This window comes from Zootoca vivipara, chromosome 11, assembly GCF_963506605.1.
Source record: "Zootoca vivipara chromosome 11, rZooViv1.1, whole genome shotgun sequence".
Classification (NCBI taxonomy): Eukaryota; Metazoa; Chordata; class Lepidosauria; order Squamata; family Lacertidae; genus Zootoca; species Zootoca vivipara.
In genome coordinates, this window is record NC_083286.1 from 63,029,337 (window position 1) to 63,053,805 (window position 24,469).

At 47.5% G+C, this 24,469-nt stretch overlaps 1 protein-coding gene across 3 annotated transcripts in view; it reads left to right on the forward strand.

Moving 5' to 3' along the window:
- UNC13B (unc-13 homolog B) overlaps positions 1–24,469 on the forward strand; it is a 160,255-nt gene that overhangs the window by 64,751 nt on the left and 71,035 nt on the right. For all 3 annotated transcript variants that reach the window (XM_035100684.2, XM_035100686.2, XM_035100685.2), the window contains one exon: positions 421–508. In XM_035100684.2, the coding sequence (XP_034956575.1) occupies positions 421–508 (88 nt within the window). The remainder of the gene's footprint in view (positions 1–420; positions 509–24,469) is intronic.

Sequence of the window (24,469 nt, forward strand, 5' to 3'; positions counted from 1 at the left end):
CCAGGGATTCCTTGGAGTTGAACTTGAGGCCGCTTTTCTGGTTGATCTTGGGAGAGACAAAACAGGATATGGGTGTAGTGCCATAGCTGGTTTTGAGTAGTCCAATAGTGTCTAGAGTCAGAAAGGGTAGGGCAAACATCATTAAATAAATCTAATTAATCCTCTTCATCATCATCATTTTGCACTAATGGGGTGCATTCCTTACAGGGTTCTCTACCACAGTCCCTGTTGGCCACACTTTCTGTTCTCTCCATGCCATTTTCTGTCTTTTGCTGGCTATCCCACATCTCTTGGGGCCAACTTTTCATAGCGTTTGTTCCCACTATTACAATAAATGGTTCTTTTAATTTGTTAAGTTTCATGAGACTGTTCTTGGGTTTCTAGCACTCATTTCTTCGTGTGTTTTTTTCTTTTTGCAAGTCACCTTGACGAAAATGAACTACCGCTTCCCGCTGCAAGAGCCCGCTGGATCCGAGCCATTAATAAAGTGCGGCTTCAGTTTGAAGAGGTAGGGCCCATGAAATGTCCCTTCCCCGGTCCTTCCGCCTGTGTCTGCGCTTGTAAACCTTGTCATGACTTTGTCTGAAGGTTGCTTTGCTTGTCCAAGAGAGAAACCGTGCTGGGGCAGCTGCACAAACGGTGCATGTGCCTCTCTGGTACCAACAACTTGCTCAAGTTGACTCTGGTGGGCTTAATTTTTTGACCCCATGGCAGAGGGGTGCAGAACTTGTGCCCCACCAGATTTTGTTGGACTCTCTCCTCAGCCCCAACAGCCAAAAGGTCTGGGATTGGGGGGGAAGTTGGAGTTCAGCGACATCTGGGGGCACCAGGTTGGCTACCTGTGTTGTGTAGAAGAACCAGGATTATTTATGGGAGTGTTGTGCTGACATCACTGCTCCGTTGTGTCTGTAGTTTGTCTTCTGAGGCCCTTTGCTATGTTCCCAAAAGGTTCGGAGGGTGAGAACACAAGACAGGGCCTTTTTTGTGGCTCCCCGTTTGTGGAATGCTCTCCCCTAGTAGGACCAACTTGGCCAGATAGCCCTAGTGATCATTTGATGTCTACTGACTGGGTTCCCCCCCTCCCCCAAAAAATGACCCCAGAATTTTTGAATTTTACTGATATTGATGCTGCATTTTATGTTGTGTTTTATGCTGTTTTAAAGTCACATTTTAATCAATGTTTTACATTTGCTGTTAGCCACCCTGAGCCCGGTTTTTGAACCGGGAAGGGTGGGGTATTAATAATAATAATAATAATAATAATAATAATAATAATAATAATAATTTCCCAACCTGTTGTGGGTGTGTGGGAGAGGAGACCCTTCCATGAACTACTGTGCTGCTCCTGGCTGCCTCCCGATTTCACTCCAGAGAAAATCTGGAAGCCAAGCGTTGTCTGAACAGGCCGGAGCAGAGAGTGGCAGCGGGTTCCCTCTCTGCCCCATGTTGTTGTTGACTTGTGCATTTGGATGCTGCCCTGGCCAGCGGAAGGCCATTTATGTGCCCTGGATCAAAATAGGCTCATGTTTGCAACTTTGTTGTTTTAGATGGATCAGAATTCACACAATGTCACCGGGCCCTTCCGAGAGTGGGCTTAGCATTGCAACTGTGTTGTTGAGTTATCACAAAATGGTCCTTATCAGCAATGATATTTTTCATGGAAAGGGAAAATCTGAGCTAAATGTGGGGAAATACGGGGTGGCAGTTTTAGGGGATTCTGCTAAGTAAGAGCATGCAAAAGGAGGAGCACCTAGCCCACAAAGAGCACCTCTCTGACGCTGATGTCAGGTTTCCTTAGCAGCTTCTCACGCAGGGCAGAAACTGTTTTGCTACACAGAGTATCAAAACACTTTTGTAATTCTTAAGTAAGTCAGAAGAACAGATCCTCACAAACACACCAGCGGAACCTCGGCCAGGAACTTTCTATCTTCTACCCAAAATACACAAACCAGGAAACCCAGGACGCCCCATCATCTCAGGTATTGGCACCATTACAGTGGGTGTTTCCGGCTATATGGACTCTGTTCTGAAACCATATGCTATCAGTGCTCCCAGCTACGTACGTGACACCACAGATTTTCTGAGGAAAATACAATATTTGAACAATCTTCCTAACAATACTATACTAGCCACTATGGATGTGGAATCTCTATATACCAACATCCCACACAATGATGGTTTACAAGCCATAAGGAACACCATTTCAGATAAAACCACAGCGGACTTTGCTACCAAACTCTGCCACTTTGTCCTTACCCACAACCACTTCAAATTTGGTGATGACCTGTTCCTCCAGATCAGCGGCACAGCCATGGGCACCCGCATGGCCCCACAGTATGCCAACATCTTCATGGCAGATTTAGAACAACGTTTCCTTAACTCCTACCCACTCAAACCTCTCCTGTACCTGCGATACATTGACGATATTTTTATTATCTGGACACATGGACAACAGACCCTGGAAACCTTCCACCAGACATTCAATGACTTTCACCCCACCATCAACCTAACAATGAACCAATCTATGCAAGAAATACATTTTTTGGACACTACTATAAAAATACAGGATGGACATATAGACACCACCTTATACAGAAAACCAACTGACCGACAAACATATCTACATGCTTCTAGCTACCATCCCAAACATACCAAACAATCCATCGTATACAGCCAGGCCTTACGTTACAACCGCATCTGTTCCAACTCTACAGACAGAGAATCTCACCTAAGAGATCTACAGCAAACCTTTTTAGAACTAAAATATCCACCTGATGAAGTTAAACAACAGATCAACAGAGCCAGACAGATACCTAGAGAGAACCTGCTGCAAGACAGACCCAAAAAAGAAAATAACAGAACACCACTAGTCATCACATACAGCTCCCAAGCTAAAACAGTACAACGCATCATCAGAGATCTACAGCCTCTCCTGGACAATGACAGCTCCCTTTCTCAAGCTCTGGGAGGAAGACCTTTCATTGCCTACAGACAGCCACCCAATCTTAAACAACTCCTCACCCACAATAATACAACCACCAGACTTAACATGGACACTGGTACCAGAGCCTGCAATAAACCCAGATGCCAACTTTGCTGCCACATACACCCGGACAACATCATTACTGGCCCCAACAACATCCAACATACCATCTCAGGACTATTTAATTGCTCATCTTCTAACATTGTGTATGCCATCAAATGCCAACAGTGCCCTTCAGCTCTCTATATTGGACAAATAGGCCAAACCCTACGCCAAAGGATAAATGGACATAAATCTGACATCAGGAACCAGAAGACAGAAAAACCAGTAGGAGAACACTTCAATCTCCCAGGACATTCTATACAAGATCTCAAAGTAGCTGTCTTACTACAAAAGAATTTCAGAAATAGACTGGAAAGAGAAGTTGCTGAATTGCAACTTATCACCAAGCTCAAAACCATGGAGGGACCTGGTTTGAACAGAGATATCGGATTCTTATCTCATTATACATGATAAGCGATCTTCAGCCATCTCAACCCTTGCTTTTTCATGCAAAACCATTTGCAGTCGTTTGCGGTCGGTCATCAACAGCTATCAGTCAGTCAATCACCCATTTCCACCACCCTTCTGAGTGATCCCCCCTCCCCATCCCCACCCCTCCCCACCCCTTCTCTACATAAGTGCCTGGAAACTTCCATTTCACTGTATCTGAAGAAGTGTGCATGCACACGAAAGCTCATACCAAAATAAAAACTTAGTTGGTCTTTAAGGTGCTACTGAAGGAATTTTTTTTTATTTTACTTCGATCCAGACCAACACGGCTACCTACCTGTAACCAGAAGCCTGTTGAGTTGAATTAAAAGATCCTGACGGGTGTAAGAAATGTGAGATATTTACAAAAAGCAGTCAACCCAAGAGCTTTAACAGAACAACCCGGCGAGTTTGTCTGTCTTCTTCTAAAAAATGCTGCTTTGAATAATTTAGTGAATTGTTTTGAAAAGTAAAACTCTCAAGAGCACCGAAGGCTTCTGCGCACAAAGAGAATTGGTGGTGTGTGAACGACAAGTGGCTCTTGATGGCTGCAAGCAGACCCCTCGTGCCTTCAAGTGGCCCCCTCCGTCTGCTTTCTTGTGGGGCAGAGAAATTGGCAGGATGCACCATTGAAAGCTTTTGCGACCCTGAGATGCTACACTGGCGTCTCTCCAGAAGCACCAAGGTTTTCTCTTGATGCGTCTCCTGGGAGCGGGAGATAGGAGTACAAACTTGTCTGCTGTGTGCAGGACGGTTCCTTGCACGCCTGTCAAGATTGGTACATCAACTCTTTTCCATTGTTCTGGCTTGTGCTTGTGTCGTGTTTCACTATTCACAGAAGAGAGTTTTATTCAGTAGCAGCGACAATAAGGTGGGTATCCACCTTTGCATCTTCTGTAACCTTTTTTGGGAAACCCTTATAGTTGCAATACTCATCCTCAATTGCACCCATTGCAGAGCTCTTCAGGATAGCAAACTATGTCCCAACTGGAATTTGGTTCCAGTGGAAATAGCATGTTTCAGTAATGGACCTAGTGGAGTATGCTCCGTTCCTGAAATCATTTGACCCAGACTGGAGCCTGGCAATTCAGCCATGCCATCGCACATGTGTGTGTCCCACCTGGTCTGAGTCATCAGGCAAATCAAAGGTTTGGGACATGGATGCCTTCTTTTGTTTTGGGCAGAGTCTGCCTCCCCTCTGTGGGCCTCGGGTCATGAAATGCAAAAGCGCACACTGGTTAAAGGGTGAATTTCCCACATTTTGGGGTTCTCCTCTGTTGCAAATGAACTTTAACCAGTCCTGGGTCAAATCGGGACTTGAAAGCTGTGAACGTTTGCCTGAAATCTTAATCCTTTCACACCAGATACGCTTGGAGTTCAGGCAAGCAAGCCAGAGTGTGAATTTTGCTCTGCTGCATTTGACAGCAGCTGGTACCGCAGCTGTTGTGTAGGGAAAGCAAAATGGACAAGGAGAGAGAGACTTGTGTGTCTTGTAGATTTAAGTACTATGAAGCGAAAGACTGGCCAGAGACACCTGTCTGTCTTGGAGTTGCAGGTGCTTGTGTGGGGCTACTGGTGTGGAAACTTTATATCTAGAGTGCAAATTAACAAATATGTTTCACATAGTGTAGAAAATATTATACATATGTAGTATTATTCTAAAAGTGTTATGGGGCATATACTTTTGACTTTCCTTAAAAAAACCCTGTTTCCATATGAGATTATAATCCTTTTTGTGTGTGTCGATATTTACACACATTAACTCCTGATGTAGTAGCTTGAATATTGGCAAAGTCTGCATGTTGTCCTTAATAAAGTTTTCGACATTTATATCCAGGTTGGCGAATATTACATTCATAGGGCTTTCTGGGTAAATTGAAAGTGAATCCATCTGGAATGATAATCAGGAGAGAATTATATGTCAATAGGTAAAGGGGCCCCTGACCATTAGGTCCAGTCTGACTCTGGGGTTGCGGCGCTTATCTCGCTCTATTGGCTGAGGGAGCCTGCGGACAGCTTCCAGGTCATGTGGCCAGCATGACTCAGCTGCTTCTGGCAAACCAGAGCAGCACACGTAAATGCTGTTTACCTTCCCGCCGGAGCGGTACCTATTTATCTACTTGCACTTTGATGTGCTTTCGAACTGCTAGGTTGGCAGGAGCTGGGACCGAGCAACGGGAGCTCACCCCGTCGCGTGGATTCGAACCGCCAACCTTCTGATTGGCAAACCCTAGGCTCTGTGGTTTAACCCACAGCGCCACCCGTGTCCAAGCCTTATTAAAAAGATACAAATGAATTGTGACTTACCTTCTTGTTGTTGGCAATCCTGTTGTTTGGAAATCCTTGTAATGTTACGTGGAGGTACCGTAGCAATGCATACTCTCTGAGGAACTGATGGGGATCTTCTGATCTGGGTTGCAATGAGGGAGCAGTCCACATTTTACTAGAAGTTGCAGAAGGGGAGCTGCGAGTGCCTCCTTGGATTTGCTTTAGCCTGCAAAGCAACCCAAGGCGGAGGCCTCCTCCTCTAGAAATCCCCCCGTCTTGGCAGACAAGATAAACATACACATTCTGGTTAATTTTCCTTCTTGTGGCTTCTTTTTTTTTGCTGTTTTATAAAATACAGTCTGTTTAAGTTTCACATTCTTTGCTATGGGGCTGCGGACTGTGCTGCCTGTCTCACAATAGCAGACTTCTGCTGAGTCAAAAGGTGATGCAACTAAGAGCCTTGTTCTTACGAGGACTCAAATGTGAAATTGCTGATCTCCTAACAGAAACGTGGCACTTGTTGTCCCTAAGACCCCAAGGACTGGAACATGTCCAATGTGATACCAATACTTTTAAAAGGGATTCAGACGTGGGGGGGGGGGACCTGGAAATTACAGGTCGCTTAGCTTGACATCTGTCCTGGGAAAAAGGGTGAAAAGTATTGTCAAAAATAAAAATAACCAAGCATATAGAAGAATAAGCCTTGCTGAAGCAGAGTCTCATTAACCTATTAAGAGTTCTTTGAGAGTTTAAGCAAGCATATAGATAGAGGTGTTCTGGTTGACATTGCGTACTTAGACTTTCAAAAAGCTTTTGGAAAAGTACCTTGCCAGAGACTTTCCAGTATGCTTAGCATACTTGTGGACCAGGAATTGGTTCAGTAACAAGAGGCAGAGTGTAGAAATAAGTGAGCAGTTCTACTGATGGAGGGAGGGAAGGAAGGGAGTCCTCCAAGGACCTGTGTTTTAAACTTGTTCATAAATGATCTAGAGCATGGGTAGGCAAACTAAGGGCCGGGGGCTGGATCCGGCCCAATCACCTTCTAAACCGACCACGGACGGTCCGGGAATCAGTGTGTTTTTATATGAGTAGAATGTGTCCTTTTATTTAAAATGCATCTCCAGGTTATTTGTGGGGCATAGGAATTTGTTCTCCCCCCCCCCCAAATATAGTCCGAGCCCCCACAAGGTCTGAGGGACAGTGGACTGGCCCCCTGCTGAAAAAAGTTTGCTGACCCGTGATCTAGAGTTAGGGGTGTGGCCAAGTTTGCTGCTGATTCTAAGTCGTTTAGGTTGTTAAAACAAAACAAAAAAAGAATTCTGAGGAGCCCAAAAAGGACCTCTGCACAGTGAGTGAATGGGTCATAAAATGGCAGTTGAGAGGAATTGAAAATAAAACTACCAACATCATAATTCTGTTTTACACACCTGTGGGGTATCTTCTTTTGGAATGCTTTGCATGGTTCTGGTCACTTTACCTGAAAAAAGGATGCTGTAGCGTTTGAAAGGGCTCAGAAAAGGGCAGCCTTTTAAATGATGATTAAATGATGCCTGACATGGAGACAGTGAATAGAGGAAAGTTTTTCTCCCTCTCTCATAACCCTGGAACTTGTGGGCACCCAGCATAGCTGCATGTTGGAGTATTCAGGGCAGAGAAAAGAAGGCGCTTCTCCACGCAGTTCACAGAAAGAAGCCCATAGAACAGCCTTCATGCAAGTGTTTTGCACTACAACTCCCATCAGCACCGTCCCCATGGAGCTGCACGGATGGGAGTTGTAGTTTCAAACTTCTAGAGGGCACCAAGTTGGGGAAGGTTGCTGCAGAAGTTTTGTCCAGTCAGATACTTTATGAAGCTCCAGGTGCTTCCTGGGCTATGGATTTCCAGCCAGTGGTATAACAGAGCCATTCGCAAGTGGAATGAATCTGTGTTCTGTTTCCATAGGAAACCCAGCTTGGATGTGTTCCTTCACTGGATGAGTCGGTCAGTGTTGGGGAAAATTGGACCGTGACCCCATTTTTTAAGGAGTTTGTTTAAGATGTGCTTTTATACAACAGCAGAGCCAATCCTCCTTCAGTCAACTGTAATGGAAGTTGCTGGCTATACTTAGTGACTGTAGTAGTTAATGCACAAATGCCAGAAAGCATGTTGACTTCCCTTTGCAACTCACTGGTGTGAAAAATAATAGCACACCGAATCAAGGAGCCCAAACAGGCACCCAAGAATGTTTTGCATTTTGACCATTCTGGGAAGGTTGACCTGCTAGCAGGTTGCCCAGGGGGATGAACCTGCCACTTCACGTGTTTTTAAATCAGTCCATCACCTTTAGGAGCAAAGGAGGCTGCCCTATAGTGAGTCAGAGCAGTGACTTTGATTTGGCCAGGCCTCTCTGGGATTACAGGCAGAGAGAGGTCTCACCCAGCCCTGCCTGGAGATGCCAGGGATTAAACCTGGAACCTTCTGCAGGCAAAGCGGATGCCGGACCACCGAGCTATAGCCCTTCCCCTAGCACAGAAGCAGGCAGGTGCACAGGTAAGTTGCCGCTCCTTTTAAAGACGTGGTCAGCTTATGATGTGGATGCATTTTTTCTTTCCTTATTCTCTTTGCCTCATTTTTGAAAAGGGTCCAATAATCTCATAAACGGGGCCCATCTGTTATGGCCTTATGGTTCAGTATGCTTTTTTTGGTGGTGTTTTGGAGACCCATTATGATGTATCAATGGCCATTTTTGTGGTCAGGGGTGCCATCTGGACAACCCGTTTGGAAGATCTGCTCTAGGGGTGGAAGCAGAACACGGGAGTTGTGGGCACTTTGGTAAACATTGGCTGCTGCTTTTCTGCTTAAATTACGAGTGAGGGCTGTCAATAGGACTCAGAAGTCCTCCCCAAGCAGAAGGGATACTGAATGTTAAGCCAAAGCAAATATGTGAAACAGAATTCTGGGGAATAAATTATGCAGATGAACTCCAAACTGTTTGCTTTTGGGAGAAAGAAAGTCCTGCAAACATAGTCTTCTCCCATTTGGAATCTTCTCTAGCTGAAGACATAATCAACTGGGAATATCCCCCTTTTGAGCCCCATAGAATGATGCACAGGGCACATTTTTCTATTATTTATCTATCTGGCACATGTGGTTAAGTAGACAGTTACTTTTACTAGGAAGAGGGCACCCCAGAAGATACCTGTATGTCAAAGCTGGTAATATTGAGAAAGAGCAAATTGTTAGAACTATTGAGAGGTGCAAAGGCGGCATCTTGATAAGAGCATAAGGAGAGCTCTGAAGCTGGAGAGACCAAGGGGGCCCATCTTCTCTGGCATCCAGTCTGGTGCCTCTGAGAAGCCCAAGAGCAGGACACGGGATCACTAGCAGCTGGTATTCAGAGGCACTTAGATGGCATTGAAGGGCTTGGGAGATGTTGTGCAGTCCCCTGGCAACAAAAATTATCCAGGAGCTGCATTTTGAAGGGGTTAAGTTTAAATCAGTGCTAAAATGCCAGCAGTAACCCTGGGTTTCCAAATGCACGAAAGGGGTGAAGCCATCTGTTGGCTGGGAGACTCAGTGGCAGAAATGAAATCAAGAGAGCAGGCTAGAGAGCTTGACTGGCTTAATCCTTCTGCTGCAAACACTGCCTGGCTGCTGCCTTTGGGGCTAACGGGTTTCCGTTGTTTGACTTCGCTCTGGCCTTCAGCCTTGCCTTCTTCTCAGGTGGGGCTTCACAGCCATTCTTCAAACAGAGCTTATCCTCGCCCTGGGCTTTTGAGAGCTATCTCGTCTCAGCAGCTTTAATCGGAGGGTCCCGCTTTTTGTGGCGGGTGCAGTGGAGAGATTTTAAGCGCCTTTCTAAAGTAGCATTGTTGTGCCAGTTCTGGTTCAGTGCAGTGGGAAGCTCCCTTCTTGCAATGAGGCGCAGTTTGTAAGGTCCAACAGCCGTGGGTATCTTCTCCTTCTGCAGCAAATACAGCCTTGCTGCTGTGGGCTGACTGTGGATGTGTTTAGAGGGGTGATGGGTCAGTTTACAGCAGGGGTGCCCCCTCCAGACCACATTGGACTCCCAACTCCCTCCATCCCTGCTCATTGGCCATACTGGATACTGGAGCTGGTAAGAGCACCACAGGTGTTCCCCATCTCTGGCTTAAAGGGAAGTGTGGTGCACATGATAGGAGGCGGCAGGTGTTGCTTTTTGCTCTTCAGGAGGATTGCAAAATGTTTAGATTGATTGCATATATGAGATTCCTCATAGAACGAATTGTCTTAACAGTTGTGCAAAGGTTAGAACAATAAAACCCCATACTGGGATTAAAAATCACAATGAAATATAACAACCTGAGTTATAGTCACTGGAAAGGTTCTTTGTGTGTGTTTTCAGAGAGAGGCAGCCTCCCAGGGAGCAGGCGCAGGAGACGTTGTTCCTGTTGTCATTCAAGCTAAGATTTAGAGCTAGCCATGTTAGTTGACCTAAGAGACCAGGTGGTGAAGTGAGAGGTTCAAGCTGAGATGCCCTTCAGCACCATGGCCAGCACCACCTGCTGCCGCCTGATTTGTCATTGGGATGTGCCAGAGGACTCCTGCTCCTCCCTGCTTGTGCCTTGTGTATTTCGTATAGGGAAAGAGAGGCTATTTTGTTATCTAAAGAGGGTCCGTTGGTGCAGGAAATGAGCTTGCATTTGTTAGGCAGAGTCTGCTTGACTCGTGCTGCATTCTTAACCGTTTTCTACGTTGAGGCCTCTGCTCTGGTGCAGCTCAGGATTTCATCCCCTCTCAGGTAAGAGGTGCATATCCCGGTTAATATCTGCCCCTAAACATCCATAGTGATGTATGGAAGTGAGAGCTGGACCATAAAGAAGGCTGATCGCCGAAGAATTGATGCTTTTGAACTATGGTGCTGGAGGAGACTCTTGAGAGTCCCATGGACTGCAAGAAGATCAAACCTATCCATTCTGAAGGAGATCAGCCCTGAGTGCTCACTGGAAGGACAGATTGTGAAGCCGAGGCTCCAATACTTTGGCCACCTCATGAGAAGAGAAGACTCCCTGGAAAAGACCCTGATGTTGGGAAAGATTGAGGGCACTAGGAGAAGGGGACGACAGAGGACGAGATGGTTGGACAGTGTTCTCGAAGCTACCAACATGAGTCTGACCAAACTGCGGGAGGCAGTGGAAGACAGGAGTGCCTGGCGTGCTCTGGTTCATGGGGTCACGAAGAGTCGGACACGACTAAACGACTAAACAACAACAAAACATTGGACGGGCCATAATCCTGAACATGGTGCTTTGTTCAGGGCTGGAGGAAGGTGATGTGTGGTTTGAGGAATATGGTCTAGTTCCCTTGTTGTTATGGTCAGGTGGTTCCCTAGTTTAGACTCCACGGGGTGGTGGGGCGTGTGGATGTGATCTGCCTCCAGAGACCAATGGATCCAAATGGTTCTCTAAGGATTCTGGGAAGTTTATTGTAGACGAGGTCAGTCTCTGAAATCAGAAGTTTGTCTGACACAATTTCTTTCTCTCTGGACACTTGAGGGGAGCCTCTTCTGCTCTGTGGTTTATGCCAGGCATAGGCAACCTTGGCTCTCCAGATGTTTTGGAACTACAACTCCCATGATCCCTAGCTAACAAGGCCAGTGGTCAGGGATCATGGGAGTTGTAGTTCCAAAACATCTGGAGAGCCAAGGTTGCCTATGCCTAGTTTATGCTGAGCTGGGGCTGAGAAGATGGTTGAGATTAGAGCTCAAGTCCCTATTTTCTAGCGTCTGATGGATGTTACCTACCCCACCTCGCCTCTCCCAGAGCATTGGTTTTCCTCTCCCTGTACAGTCAGTCACTAATGCATTTGCACCCCTCTCCAGAGCAGGAGCCTGTGTGTGTGTGTGTGTGTGTGTGTGTGTGTGTGTGTGTGTGTGTGAGAGAGAGAGAGAGAGAGAGAGAGAGAGAGAGAGAGAGAGTGCTCTGGTGTGCATTTGACGGGCCGTTTTCTGCTAGAGGCTCAGCTGCATCTTCTGTGGTTTATCCACCCACATGCTTAGGGAAGAATTGCTTACCATACAGTTTATCTGGAGTTCAGAGCTTTTCTCTTCAGGAAGTTGGAATGAAGTAGAGAGATAACTAGGATTTTTAAAATATAGAATTATGTATACCTCATAGACATCAAAGCACTTGGCCTACTTTACTGAACTCTTTCTTTATCAGTTTTAATAATTCCTCACTGATTCAGCCCCAAATTAAGTCTCAGCAGTGAATTAAAACTCCAAGCCCCCACAGTGCAGAATGTTTAAACTCCTAACTGGAAGTGGAGCCCCAGGGAAAGGCTGCCGCTTTGCCTGCAGAAGCTCCCAGGTTCCTTCTTCAGCTTCATCAGAATAAAGGTTTCTTGGAGAGCTGCTGCAGTTCAGAGTGGACCTCTTCCAATCCCTTCCTCTGTGGATTGTGTTTTGCCGCCTTAAATTCCTTGGTGCCTAGACTGAAGCCCTATTCTGCCTCCACGAGGAATGCATCCGAAGAGCTTCTGTGTGGTGGCTGCTTGTCCTGAGGAGGCGCTACTATTAGAAAGCAGCTTCCCTGGTGGGGTTGGCACAACTGCTTGGAGAGCCTCCCTGTTGGCGCCCAGCATTCCTGGCAGGAGGCTCTTGGAGTCTCTCACATGTTGTGGCTGCCAGGTCTTCGAACCTGGCATTGGACCATAGGGAGGTTCACCAGGTTAGATCAGGAGGTGATCTCTTTTTCTTCCTTCGGCTCTCTGGTCTATACGCAGAGCTTCATGTCAGATGACCTGCCCTGATGTGGCTTGTCTTTGCTCCCCCTCTGGGCTGCCACACACTCACCTGAAAGAACCAGGGCTTATTTTGGTTTCTCCAGACCCTTCCCTTTCCCCATAATCTTTGGCAACATCGTTCGCCCTCCACTAAAGCATTTTGGTCATTTCTTTCCACTGAATTCTTCTGTGGCCTTTTGAAAATAGCCACACGATCCCTTCATCTCTCTCTCTCTCACTCAGAAGGCGGATCAGAAAAAAAGATGTGTCGATGACAGGTACATGCTCAGAAACAAAGAAGTATAATGAAAACAGCAGGCCAATGTAAACCAAAATAACAGCAGTTACTATGCTGTGACTAATTAATTAATTAAAATGTCTTTTCCCAAACACAACGTACCATAAAAATGGCTAAAAATAGGTTTAAAAACAGACTCACGGTGGGTTTAAAAACAATACAGAATAAGGACTGAAAGCAGAGACCTTCATCCAACTGGAAAAGCCTGACCAAAGAAAAACACATTTAATTGTTTATGAAAGTACAGATAGTTGGCCCTTATCGTTTCTCGGCAAGGGTTCTGTTCCACAAAACAGGGGCCACCACATGGAAAGCCCTGCTCTGTTACTGCTTTTGTTTTATGGACTTTAAGGTGAAACTCTCCCACGGAAAGCAGTGACCTGCTGATTGTAGTAGATCTAAAGGCTGCCAATGAACTCATTCCCCCGTGAATTTCTCTAAACCTTTTTAAAGCCATCTAAGCTAGTAGCCATGATCACATATTCTGGCAGCGAGTTCTGTAAGTTAATTCAAAATGTGAAGAGGAATTTTCTCTTGTGTCCTGGATCTGCTGTTAGTCAGTTTCACTAGGTCATCGAAAGAGAGAGAGAGAAATCTGGTGGGAAACAAAACCGTTGCTTCCCATATGCTGTGTGTAACCTCTGCACCAAGCTCCCATCTCCACACTTCATACACACAACTTCTGTCTGTCTAAAAATCTCCAAAAGTCAGCATTTCCTCCTCTTGGAGGTGCTGCAGTTCCCAGATCATGTTTCTCTCCCTTTTGCAACTCTTGTGATTTTCTTTTTTGAGATGAGACAACCAGAAGTGTCTGTAATATTTCAGATGTGGTTGCACCACAGATTTCAATAGCAACAGTACAGTACTTGAAACTTTATTTCCTAATACTCTGTAGCATGAAATTTGTCTTCTCGCCGCAGCAGCAGCAGCAGCTGCTGCTGCACACGGCTCCATATTTCGATTGATTTCTCAACTGCAACCCCAACATCTCTTTCCTGGTCAGTTGTCACCAGCTCAGACTCCTTCAGTATATATGGGATATACTCCCCACCCCCATCACTTCATGCTAATTCAGATTGAACCTCGTTTGCCATTTTATTGCCCATTCATCCACCTGGGAGAGATCCTCTGACTTCTGTTTTGTGTCTTACGGGGACTAAGGCTGGGTTCTGCAATGCTGCTACAACCCACCCACCTATTCCCATTTTGAGAGGGTGTGTCCTTAAAACGCCACCAGAGATGTCTGCGAACCAAGGGAGCCAAACACACAAAGAGGGCCGCCCAACAAACGGGCATTGAAAACTTGGAGCAGGTTCTCAGGAGGGGGTGAAGAGCTTGTGTTTTGTGGGGTGGGAGGGTGCTTCTCAAGAAGAGACGTAAGGAGCACCTGCTGATTGAGCCTCGGGATGACAAGTTGGTCTTGAGGAAGCCTAATAAAGTAGAGCCTTAAGAAGAGAAGCTCCACGCTTGTTTAGAGAGTTCCACCTCTCCTTTTGGGCCCCCAAAAGGTTGCAAGGTGATTTCCAAGTTCCAACTCATAAATACAGTAAAAAATAATAACAGTGCAGCAAAAGGCAAGAAACCGATTAAACTGGTAGCAAGGAGTAGGCATAAATGCAAGTCAGTTAAAAATAATATAAAGCTAAAAGCAGGAGCTGAAAAGGTTTGGGCAGAGAGTTTTGGCTTTCCTTCCTTCCAGTGGGCATTTTTGTTCTTGTTGGCCATTGGGTCACACAGGCTGGGTTGTAGGTTAGCCACTCTCTAGGGATTCTGGGGAGCCTCCTTGCTTTCGCTGAAGCACAGTCTCCGTGCACACACCCCGCGCAACTATGCAATAATTGCAATTAGCTGCAGCCCCTGCAACCTCTCCCTTTCCTCGTGAGCTGTTAAGAAATCAGTTGTGGGTGCTCTGCTCCGTGTGTGTGTGTGTGTGTGTGTGTGTGTGTGTGTGTGTGTGCGCCTTGCTGTGCTGCCTGCTCTCATCTTTCCCGAGGAGGAACTCGTTGCTTTTTGTCACATTGCTTTTTGCCACTGAATGGATAATAAAATTAAGGAATTGTTTCATGCCAGGGTGTGCGGGGGAGAGGGAGGGTGTGGGGCTGCATGGCTCCAGGCAGAAAACAACGGACGGAGGAGGAGGAGGAGGAGGAGGAGGAGGAGGAGGAGGAGGAGGAGGAGGAGTTGAAGTAACAGGAGCTGTACGGCGGTGGCGGCAGCAGCAGCGGCTTTCCTTTTCTTTCCCAGCACAATGCTGAAGAGAAGGATGAAGTTGAGCTGCTCTTCTGGCTGTCTGGGAAACCGAAGGCAGGCTGGAGAGCCCAGCTGTGCCTGGGGAAGGGCCCTTGCTAAAGCAGCGCTTCCAGAGTGACCTCGCCGCTCCTTGGGCTTCGCTGTTTCTTCTGTGGGTTCAGGGCAGCTGTGGATTTTTTTTGATTTAAAAAGTCTTCTACTTTGCACTTCCTGCCGCCTGGATGCTGTGGAGCCCGATGCCTTTCCCACCGCAACCCGTGAAAGACCCCACCCCTCGGTGGGATAGGTGTTGGCTTGCCCCTGCCTCTGCCTGGGGCTGTTCCTTCTGGGAAAGGGAGCTTTCGTATTCTTTCGCTTTCCTTTGATTTTCCCAAGTTTCTTTTCCGTTTGCATCCCCTTATGCTTTTGTGTGTTTTAGCTGCAAGGTAAGTTCTAAGACTAGAAGCATGAAGTTTGAGGCAGCTCTAAAGAGGTGGGGGGGGGGAGATGGACGGCTCTGCGTGAGTGTTTTGTGTGTGTGTCTGAGAGAGAGGTCCTGACCTGCTGGCTTCCCTTAATGCTTAGTAGCCTTAAACTGGAGTATTTTGGCATGCTCTGTCTCTGGGGTTTGCCTTTCATGCTCACAAATCAGAGCAGTTCCTTTTAGGATCGGTAGACTCCTACATGTCACTTGTTTCAACTGGAATTGAGCATCTAAGGGATTCATGGGGGGAGGGGCGACTACTTACTTTATGGTTAAGGGCACATGGTTAGGGAGCCTGTTGAATTATTTTGTTCAGCAGCGAGTTCACCAAATTGAAACACACATGCACACAAAGCTGGAAATATTTCTGCCCTTGAACTCTTTTTCCCCTGTCAGGGGCTTGAGACAGGCTAGTGGGTGGCAGAGCAGTAAGTGCCGAGTGCCTTGCGATTCCTTCTTCTGCCCTTCTGCCTCATCCAAAATAGAACCCTGGCATCTCTCCCGGCTGAAGCCAGCTCTGTGTTGGGGGTTGTGAGTATCCCTGGCTGGGATTCTGCTTTGCACGAGAGGCAGAAATAGGAAAAGCTCCTTGCTGCCTCACATAATTGTTGTGTGAAGCCACTTGTGAAGCTGGCAAGGTAGAACGAGTGACGGAGAGTCGCTCCTCAGGGAGGAATGTGAGTGTTGAAATTCACTGTTGTTTGATGTCTTGCTTTGCCATTCTAAGTCCCAGGCTGGGCACTTTGGTCTTGGCTTTGCAGAAGCCCAGTGGAAAGTGCTTCTTTGAAAAAAGGCAACCTTCCTCGCAGGCGGGGGGGGGGGGTGCACACTGCTGCCCCTGTTAGAATCCCATGTTAGTGAAGACCCACAGTCTTGAAAAGGGGCGTGAACTTTCGCAGTCAGCCAGTTGGCTAGAAATGGCAATCTAGCACAGATTCACCAGTTCTTTTATGTAGATTGTTCAGAAACATAAAATCAACGACACAGGAGGCTTGCAGGTACAGTAGTTTGCTTTTCTTTTTGGGTGTCACCAGGATAGCTTTTGTCCAAGACATCTCTTACCCAAGTTCCCCTTGCAAACAACCGGCATGCTTCAAATTTCCTTGCAGAGAAGTCCGGGGGGAAAGAGATCTGAGGAGCCTGGCATGGGCCATGGCCAGCCTGGCATGGGCCACTGGCATCACCCTTGGCTACAGAAGCTGTCATGCCTCTTGCCGCTTCATGTCTGCCTGGCTGAAAACCTGCTTTGAATCCTCGTGCGGAGCAGAGACAAAATACCTCGTTGTGCTGTTAGAAACCAAACTTCATTCTCGCCAACAAGAAACATGTTTCTTAGCATATAGATCAAATAGTGGCCAATCCACTGCCCCCCTTGGGCATCTGTGCCCCCAGTTTCAGGTTTTCCCAGAGGACTTTCCAAGCACATTTCAAGTGTTTGCACTTTGCCCTCAGTTGGTCAAATGTCTTCTGAAGCTCACATTTTTCTGGCTGCAATGTACTGTATCTGCTATTCCTATGGAGAATGTTACTGGAATTTTCATACCTTGTTCCTAAGAGTAGGTTTCCATATCTGTTGACTTTCGCTTCTAGATTGTTCAAAGAGTAGGCTAGTCTGCGTAGGCTTACTTTCTCTTGCCCTTTCGCTTACTTACCCTTCTGAAGGAAAATTGGCACCTGCCAATTGTTGAAATGTTTCTAACGTTAACGGAAATTAATGGGTGTCTCAGTTTTGTTCATAGAGCTTATATTTGATGAGGCATTAATGATAAGCTTTCTTAGCAAGTAGGAGAATGGGAAGGTCTTTCAAGGTGGCTTCTCTCCCTTCCGTAGGAGGAAGCGGTTAGGATGACAGAGCCCTGTAGCAATCAGTACTGGTTACTCAAGGCTGAGTGACTTGACAAGTTCTATCACCGGCTTTTTGTACCAATCAGTTTGTGTTCTGTACTTGTCATTCATCCCCCAGAAAGCTTTGTTGCTTCTGCCACATGTGTCCCCTCTGACTGCCATGCATCTAGGATGCCATGGGACCTGTAGCTTGGTTTGGTATGCCTGAGTTCCTTTACATTCCCAAATGCATTCCTTGGCACAAGAGGCTGTGCCAGTCTGAGCCTCTGCAACAGCTCCCATGAATCTTGGTGAGATTGGCAACAAGGGAGATGGGTGTAGGAACCTAGGAGTCAGGCCCATTTCGCTCAGCCTTGTCTGCCCTGATCAGCAGCTGCACTCCAGGATTTCAGGCAGCTGTAAGCATCTCCACATCTGTTTATTTTGCATCCTTCTCTTTGCTTCCCATTTTCTGCTATAAACATTTTGATCTGCGTCTCTATTCCCTTCTGAGCTTGGTGAGTGACTTGCTAATGCATGTGCTTGCTCTGGCTGGAGTTTAGAATATTTCCCCTTTGATAAGCCTTCTCGTTCGGCTCTCTACCTTCCGAAACGTGATTCATCCAGCCGCGTAGTGCCTGCTTCAGCTCTTGCTGAGATTAGCAGCTTGCTTATTGGCAGATCAGGCTTTAGAAAATAAACAGTTTGGGAAGCAAGCGAGAGGACAGAAACTGTCGTCTTGAAGTGTCATCAAATTGCAATTGTAATCTTTGCTTGCCAGCCTCCAGGGATGATCGAGCCAAGAAAGCGGCAGCATCCCGGCATGTTGGCCAGGCCTTGTTTGAAGCAGCCGTAGTCCTCCGTTGGCCATAAAAGGTGCCTTGTAAGAATTCCCGGCAAGTGTCAGAATTGCCGCATGTCGAGAAGGGCTACCATAGCAACCTTTCCTTTGGCACTCAGCTGTGAGTTTTCATTCTCCGGCTTCTGCTGTAGCCTAACCCAAAGCAAGGCGGCCAGGCTTGCCTTGCAGGATTAGGCCCAGGTCCACCCAGCCCATGCCCTCCAGGCTTATGATCCGGGCATGAGAGAGGAGCATGTTGCTGATCCCTGGCCTCAGGTTCTCCAGAGGGAGACGGCTACTGAAGGCAGATGGAAAACCTACACCAGCCCATCTTCCATGGCTAAGAGCTTTGCCCGTGTCTGTCAGTCGAATTCGTGTCAGCCTTGAGGAAAGCTTCCCAAGCCATTTCCCCACATGGTGCCTTGCGGTGGTGAATTTTGTGTGTGAGTTCTGTGTTGTGCTTCCAATCTGTTTACTTTGGTGACCCTTAGCTGTAGCATTAGGAGACAAGGAGTGTCTTGCTGTTTAGCTCTTCTTGATGGATGTTTCCAACTTGATTGGCTTTTCCAGGAGCTACAATTAGCTAGATCAGCATCTTGATGGCTGCATTAATGCAAGGCAACAGTATCTTTGACTTCAAATGAGTTTTTCTGGTCCCTTAGTACCAAAGGAGCATCCTTTATAACCTAAAAGCTGGTTAGCAGAGTTGCAAGGCTAGCTAGCTATCATCTCACTTGCTCTTTGTTTCCCCATAGTTTCAGTCACCGTAAGAGGCAGATACACATTTTCACATTGTGCAGCCTTCTTGAATGCTATTTTGAGATTCTACTGGAGGAAGATCTCGTCAGGAGAGAGACTCTTTCCTTGTCCCACCCAGCAGCCCCCCAGGGGTGGGGTTGGAGATTGGAGTGCTTTTACAAAAACTCCCATATTCTCTCTCCCTTGTTGCTGTGGTAGGTGCTCAGGGTATCTGATCAGCTGTATGCTGCAGCCACAAGATCCAGTTTGGTTGCTGCTGAGATGAGTTTAGGACCCAAAGAAATCCTAAGGTCAAATCCTGACACTGCCATCCATGTTCCCTCCCTACCCACTGTTGGACGGCCAGAGAGCTGAAAGCGATAAATCCCCTCCTCCACCTGCCAGTTCCCAAACTTTGTTGCTTTGGCCATGATTCTCCTTCTCCAAGATTTTGTGTTCTCCAGGAACACAAATATCCTTGGGGTGTCATAGAATTCCAGACTCAAAAAAGGTAATTTTTTAATATAAAAAAGAGTAATTGGTTTGTTGTGATTCCATGATGCCCAGAAGTTTGTGCCCCCAGATAGGACCCCCAAATTCCCCCCATTTTTATTTTTTTTATTGACTGCTTCTCATAGATCCCCTGCTGTGATGCTGCTAAGAGGTAGTTGTTGCTTTTTGTAATTCCCTAAGATGCCCACGGTGTGCTCTGCCCCCCCTTGATATGCTACCCCCAGAGGGCCCATGTGGTTCTCAGCCTGCACAAAAATTAGCCACCCTGATACAGAGCATGTGATGGCACCCAAAGGGGCGGCACCTTGTTTTCCCTTGTGCTCCCTGCTAGTTCTCTGCCACCTCCTTGGCAGCAATTTGGGGTTTTGCTTGCCGACTCCCTTGTGGCTCATTACGAACGACGTGGCTGCTGGATGATGCCCTCTGCCTGTCAGGCCAGCTTTGAAAGCAGGGGCTTGTAGGCGGGGGCTCTTGTGCAGTCCCCCACAGCTAAGGAGTCACCTTTCTCTGCTGATTGCGAAGCTTAAACATGAGCACCTTTTTTTTGGTGGGGCAGGGGAAATAAAATATTTCCTTTCTGGTACTGGTTTTAATGCTTTTAACAACTTAGAATGTTTTTATTGCATATTTTCATAAACTGCTTATACAGCCAGAACTTCTCGGGATAAGCTTTTTTTTTTTGCACCCATTCCCATTATGGTCCTTAATGGTTTCAGTGGAAGTTGCAAGCCCAGCAAACTTCAAGCAAGGTTTCCAGCGATAAATGCCTCTCCCCGCCCCCCGGCTCCCAAAGCAGTGCATCCCCTCTTAGGGGACTGTGCCTGTACTTGGGTTAAGGTGTGAAACTTCCATCTGGGGGGGGGGCAGCCATCTTTTGGTACAGACCCCTCTTCCCTTGCCCAGTGCCTGCGCCTCCAGTCCTGCCCCCTCTGCTCCCATGTGCTTAGTCACTTAGAGATAGTTATTGTTCTTTGCCACTGGAAATGATTGACTGTTTACTCTGTGGGCTGAAAAGGTGGCACTGTAATCGATGTGCCCTCAGAAGAAATGAGATTTTGCAGGGCAATGCTGCTCGCCCTCAAGAGAACGCACAGCTGAGTAGCAAGCCAATCCTGTAGTCACGTTCCAAACAGTCCAGCGGCTTTTTCTCTTAAACAAAATTGAAGCTTTTTCCATCAGAAAAAAAGTTGCTTTCTTAATTATTAAGATTTCTGCCCCAGCCTTCCAGTATGTAGTCAGAAAAGTAAGCAGAAAAGCAGACAGCTTTCAGTAGAACTCGGAAAGAGCCGGTGCTTCACCCAACACGCCGCTCTGGATGCTGAATACTCTGCATGGAAAAGCGGGTTTTGTTTCGCTGCTCCAGCAGTTTCTGAATGGAGCTGAGTGTCGGCAGACCGCACCGTGCTGAGCCAGGCTGGGGTGCTTGCTGGAACAGAGAACACCCCTTTTTGAGGAGGGCCCTTGAGCATCTGAAGCTGAGGAATGCAAATCCACAGAGGAGATGCAGCCTGCAGGGGTTTCTATTGTGGGCAGGGTTTAAAGTAGTGTGGGAGCCGGAATAATGTTGAAGGGGTGTATTTAAATGCTTATTTATTCATTTAGAGACTGTCTCCCAAGTTGTGAGCCAATGTGTGGAGAGGAGGCTGTTCTGCGTACTGCTCAGAACTCTCCCTTGACTTTTCAGTTGCCCCACAGGGAAACCAGCAAGCGGGACCTGAGCTCTCCTGTGTCTCTAGCAACTGGCATTCAGAAGCATATCTTTCGTGTCCAACTTTGGAGCAGCATAGCCATAGTGACTCATAGCCATAGATTGCTGTCTCCCCCCATGAGTTTGTCCCATCCTCCTTTAAAGCCATCCGAGTTGGTGCCCCTCGCTGCCTCCTGTGGGAGGGAGTTCCACAGTTTAACTGTGTGTGCTGAGTGTGTTTCTGGCTCTGCTCCAAGTGCCTGTTCCTCTCCTCCTTCTCCAGGACCATCCAATACCCACTATTTTACCCCTGTTTATTTTTACAACTGCAAATGTTAACTATCACCAGGTTTATGGTAAATCTTTCTTACCGATGCAAAGTAATAGTTACAGAAACTGGCTGAGTTTCTTGCTTACTAGGCCAATCACAGTTTGTGTAGAATTATGCAATCGTCCAAGAGCAGAATGTGATGAAGCGTTCTGTGAAACCTTGCATATTTCTCAATTGTGAGGAAGTGGCCCAATAAAAATGTCTTTTGAATTATATACGTATCTCCTGGCCCTAGTGCCCACTAGAGTAACAGCAAGAAGAGAGGCACCTATCTTCTTCTAAACCACTTAAGAATTTTTGTGCAATGAAGTTGAAGTGGCATGCAAATTTTGTTAAATTCATAAAAAGAAGTGAATTTCTGCCTCCAATGAGATTGCAATCTAACCTTCAATGTTCACTTGCCTGTGTCTTCATTAAGGGATGAGGACTAAGTGGTTGTGCTGAGCCTTCCCTTAACTGATTTTAGGATATTAGCAGATGACCTTAAAGCTATAAAAAGAAAGCTTCTGTATGCAGGCAAGGCCTTTTCTGTGTGTTCTTTCATAATTTTTCTTGTGAAAATGATAGCAGTACACAGGCAAATCTGTGCCCATAAAAAGATGTACCTTGAAGCTGGAATTGGCTTGTGCCCTGCTCCCCTTAGGGAACAGAGCACAGCTGCTGGCTTTGTGCCAAGGAACACTTTGGGCAGGTAATGGAAACGGCAGGATATTGTACTGTACTTGAGGGGGATAAATAGAGAGGGCTCCGCTGCTAAGACTTCAATTTCGATGAAATTCTGGTCTTGGCGGTGGAAAAGGAAACCATTCTCATAAAGCAAATGGGGGGGGGTGAAGGTGAAGGCAATACTTGTTGCAAGAGTCAGGGAGACCTTCTTGCTTCACCACTTGGCCCCAGGACCTTCATTCAGTTGGAAGGCTGAAATTGAACAGCAGGTTATACCAGCATGCTTGCAAAAATAGATTTGTCCTGCTGCATGGGTACAATTTTGTTGGATTACGTGGCCCAATCCTGTGTGTGTGTGTGTGTGTGTGAATGTGTGCATTGCCTTTTTCTGCACTGACTCCGATACACAGCGTCTCTGTCCCTTCTCTTGACAGCAGCTTCTGATGAGTCTTAATCCTTGGCCGAGAGAGCCTTGCTGGGCAGGCAGCGAGGGGCACAGGCCTCTGCCGCTTTGTGGCATGATGCGAGGGCGCCAGCATGGCCACTGAGGATGTGCGCCGGCAGAGGCACCCTAATGCTAGAAGATGACACTGCTTCTGCGCTTAGAAAGTCTGCTGTGAAACTCCTAACTGGGCAGCCCTCTCAGAAGCAGAAGGCCCTGCTTTTTCTGGAGGAGAAGATGAAGAAGCTTCTGCAAGGGCCGGCGAGCGAGCTCTCCCTGAGCCAGAATCACCACCAGCAGCTTTCCCTCGTGGAAATAGAAACGGACGCCTTTGTCTGTGGCATCAATAGGAAATCTGCAAGCAGTGACTTTTCTGCTGCTCAGGGGAGGAGCCCTGGGACCAGGGAGGCCAGTAAAGGTGGGCTGGACTGGGATGGATACATCAAAGCCCCACGGGCGTTAGTTCCAAGCCAGTGTGACTCAGGGGGCGTCTCTGGCTGCCTGACCGCAGAGAGCCTTCTAGAGCAAATGGAGAGCCCCGAGGGGCAAGCAGATCTCACTGCCCTGAGCCTGGGCACTGGCTGGAGGGGAGTTGCTGGGGAAAGAGAAGGGGAAGGGCCCTGTCCTCCAGACAAGCCCCTTGCCTACACTCCCTGCAGCCCTGGGCCCAGAGACCGCTCTGCCGATGTCATTGAGTACATCGTGAAAGAGCTCCAAGGGATAAGCCGCATCCAGACCGAGATCGCTGAGCTCCAGCAGCACCTCACCTTGATCAAAGGCTCTGTGGACGAAGTCTCCAGCTGCGTGGACACCGTTCTGAGCGAGATTGAGGGCCTGCAGAGCAGCTCTGGCCCCACCAGCAAAAACTCCTCATTGCCAAAGGCCAAGGCCAGAGAGCCCTTCCTGGGAGGGCACATCAAAGAGCCGGTGTTGTATTTTTATGGCATCCCAGAGCAGCAGGGGGAGAACACCAAGGAGCTAGTCCACCGTTTCTTGTCAGAGTACCACTGTTTCAATGGCATTCAGCGTAGCAAGTACATCAAGGATGCTTACAGATCTGGTGCAGCAACAGGCAAGCAGCTGGCCCCACGACCCGCAGTTGTAAAACTAGCTAACGCTGAGCAGCGAGACTTCATTCTCCAAAAATCAATTCTTTTGCAAAGTGCAGGAGTTACCATTGTGGCCAGCGGTGAGAAAAGCCACCAGAATGGCCAGGTGGGTCCTGGGGCACAGCTGGGCACCTTGCCCTCGCCAGGACAGAGTGGGAACCACTGGGGCTCCTTGAACATTCGTGGGGAAGTGGTCAGGACGGACGGAGATGGGCAGCTCCAAGTAGACTCTTGCCAGGCTCAGCAGGAAAACGCTTGCCAAGAGGTTCACTGCGACGTAGGAGAGAGGCTTAACTTTCAACCGAAATCCACCCTACCTGGGAAGAGCAACTTAATTGCTGAACTTGAAGAAAAAGTGGGGAGAGTTGTGCAAATGACTGGCAGTAGTGAGCAGACTTTGCACAAAAGCAGCTCTTCTTCTGGAGTCCTTGATGCGTCCCACAAGCAGCTGAAAGGCCCTGGACATGAGAACAAAGGCAAGGATTCCTTGCCATCCCCAGAGTGCTTGGGCAAGGTGCCTGCCTTGTGTGAGGGAGGAGGGGGACATCCCTCAGATGCTGAAAATGCCACCAAGGGCAGCTCCTCTCCTGTGGAAGAGGACCAAGCAGGAGGGCTGACTCCAGGGGAAAGCGAGACAGACTGTGATGCCACCACTCTGGAGTTTCTCAGTCCTGAGCAAGTCAGTCTCCTGGAGGAGGCGCCGGTGGTCCTGACCACTCCCGGCTGTGATGGTGCTCTGCGCAAGTTGGTTGGCAGCAGTGAGACGCTCAAAGACATGATCCAG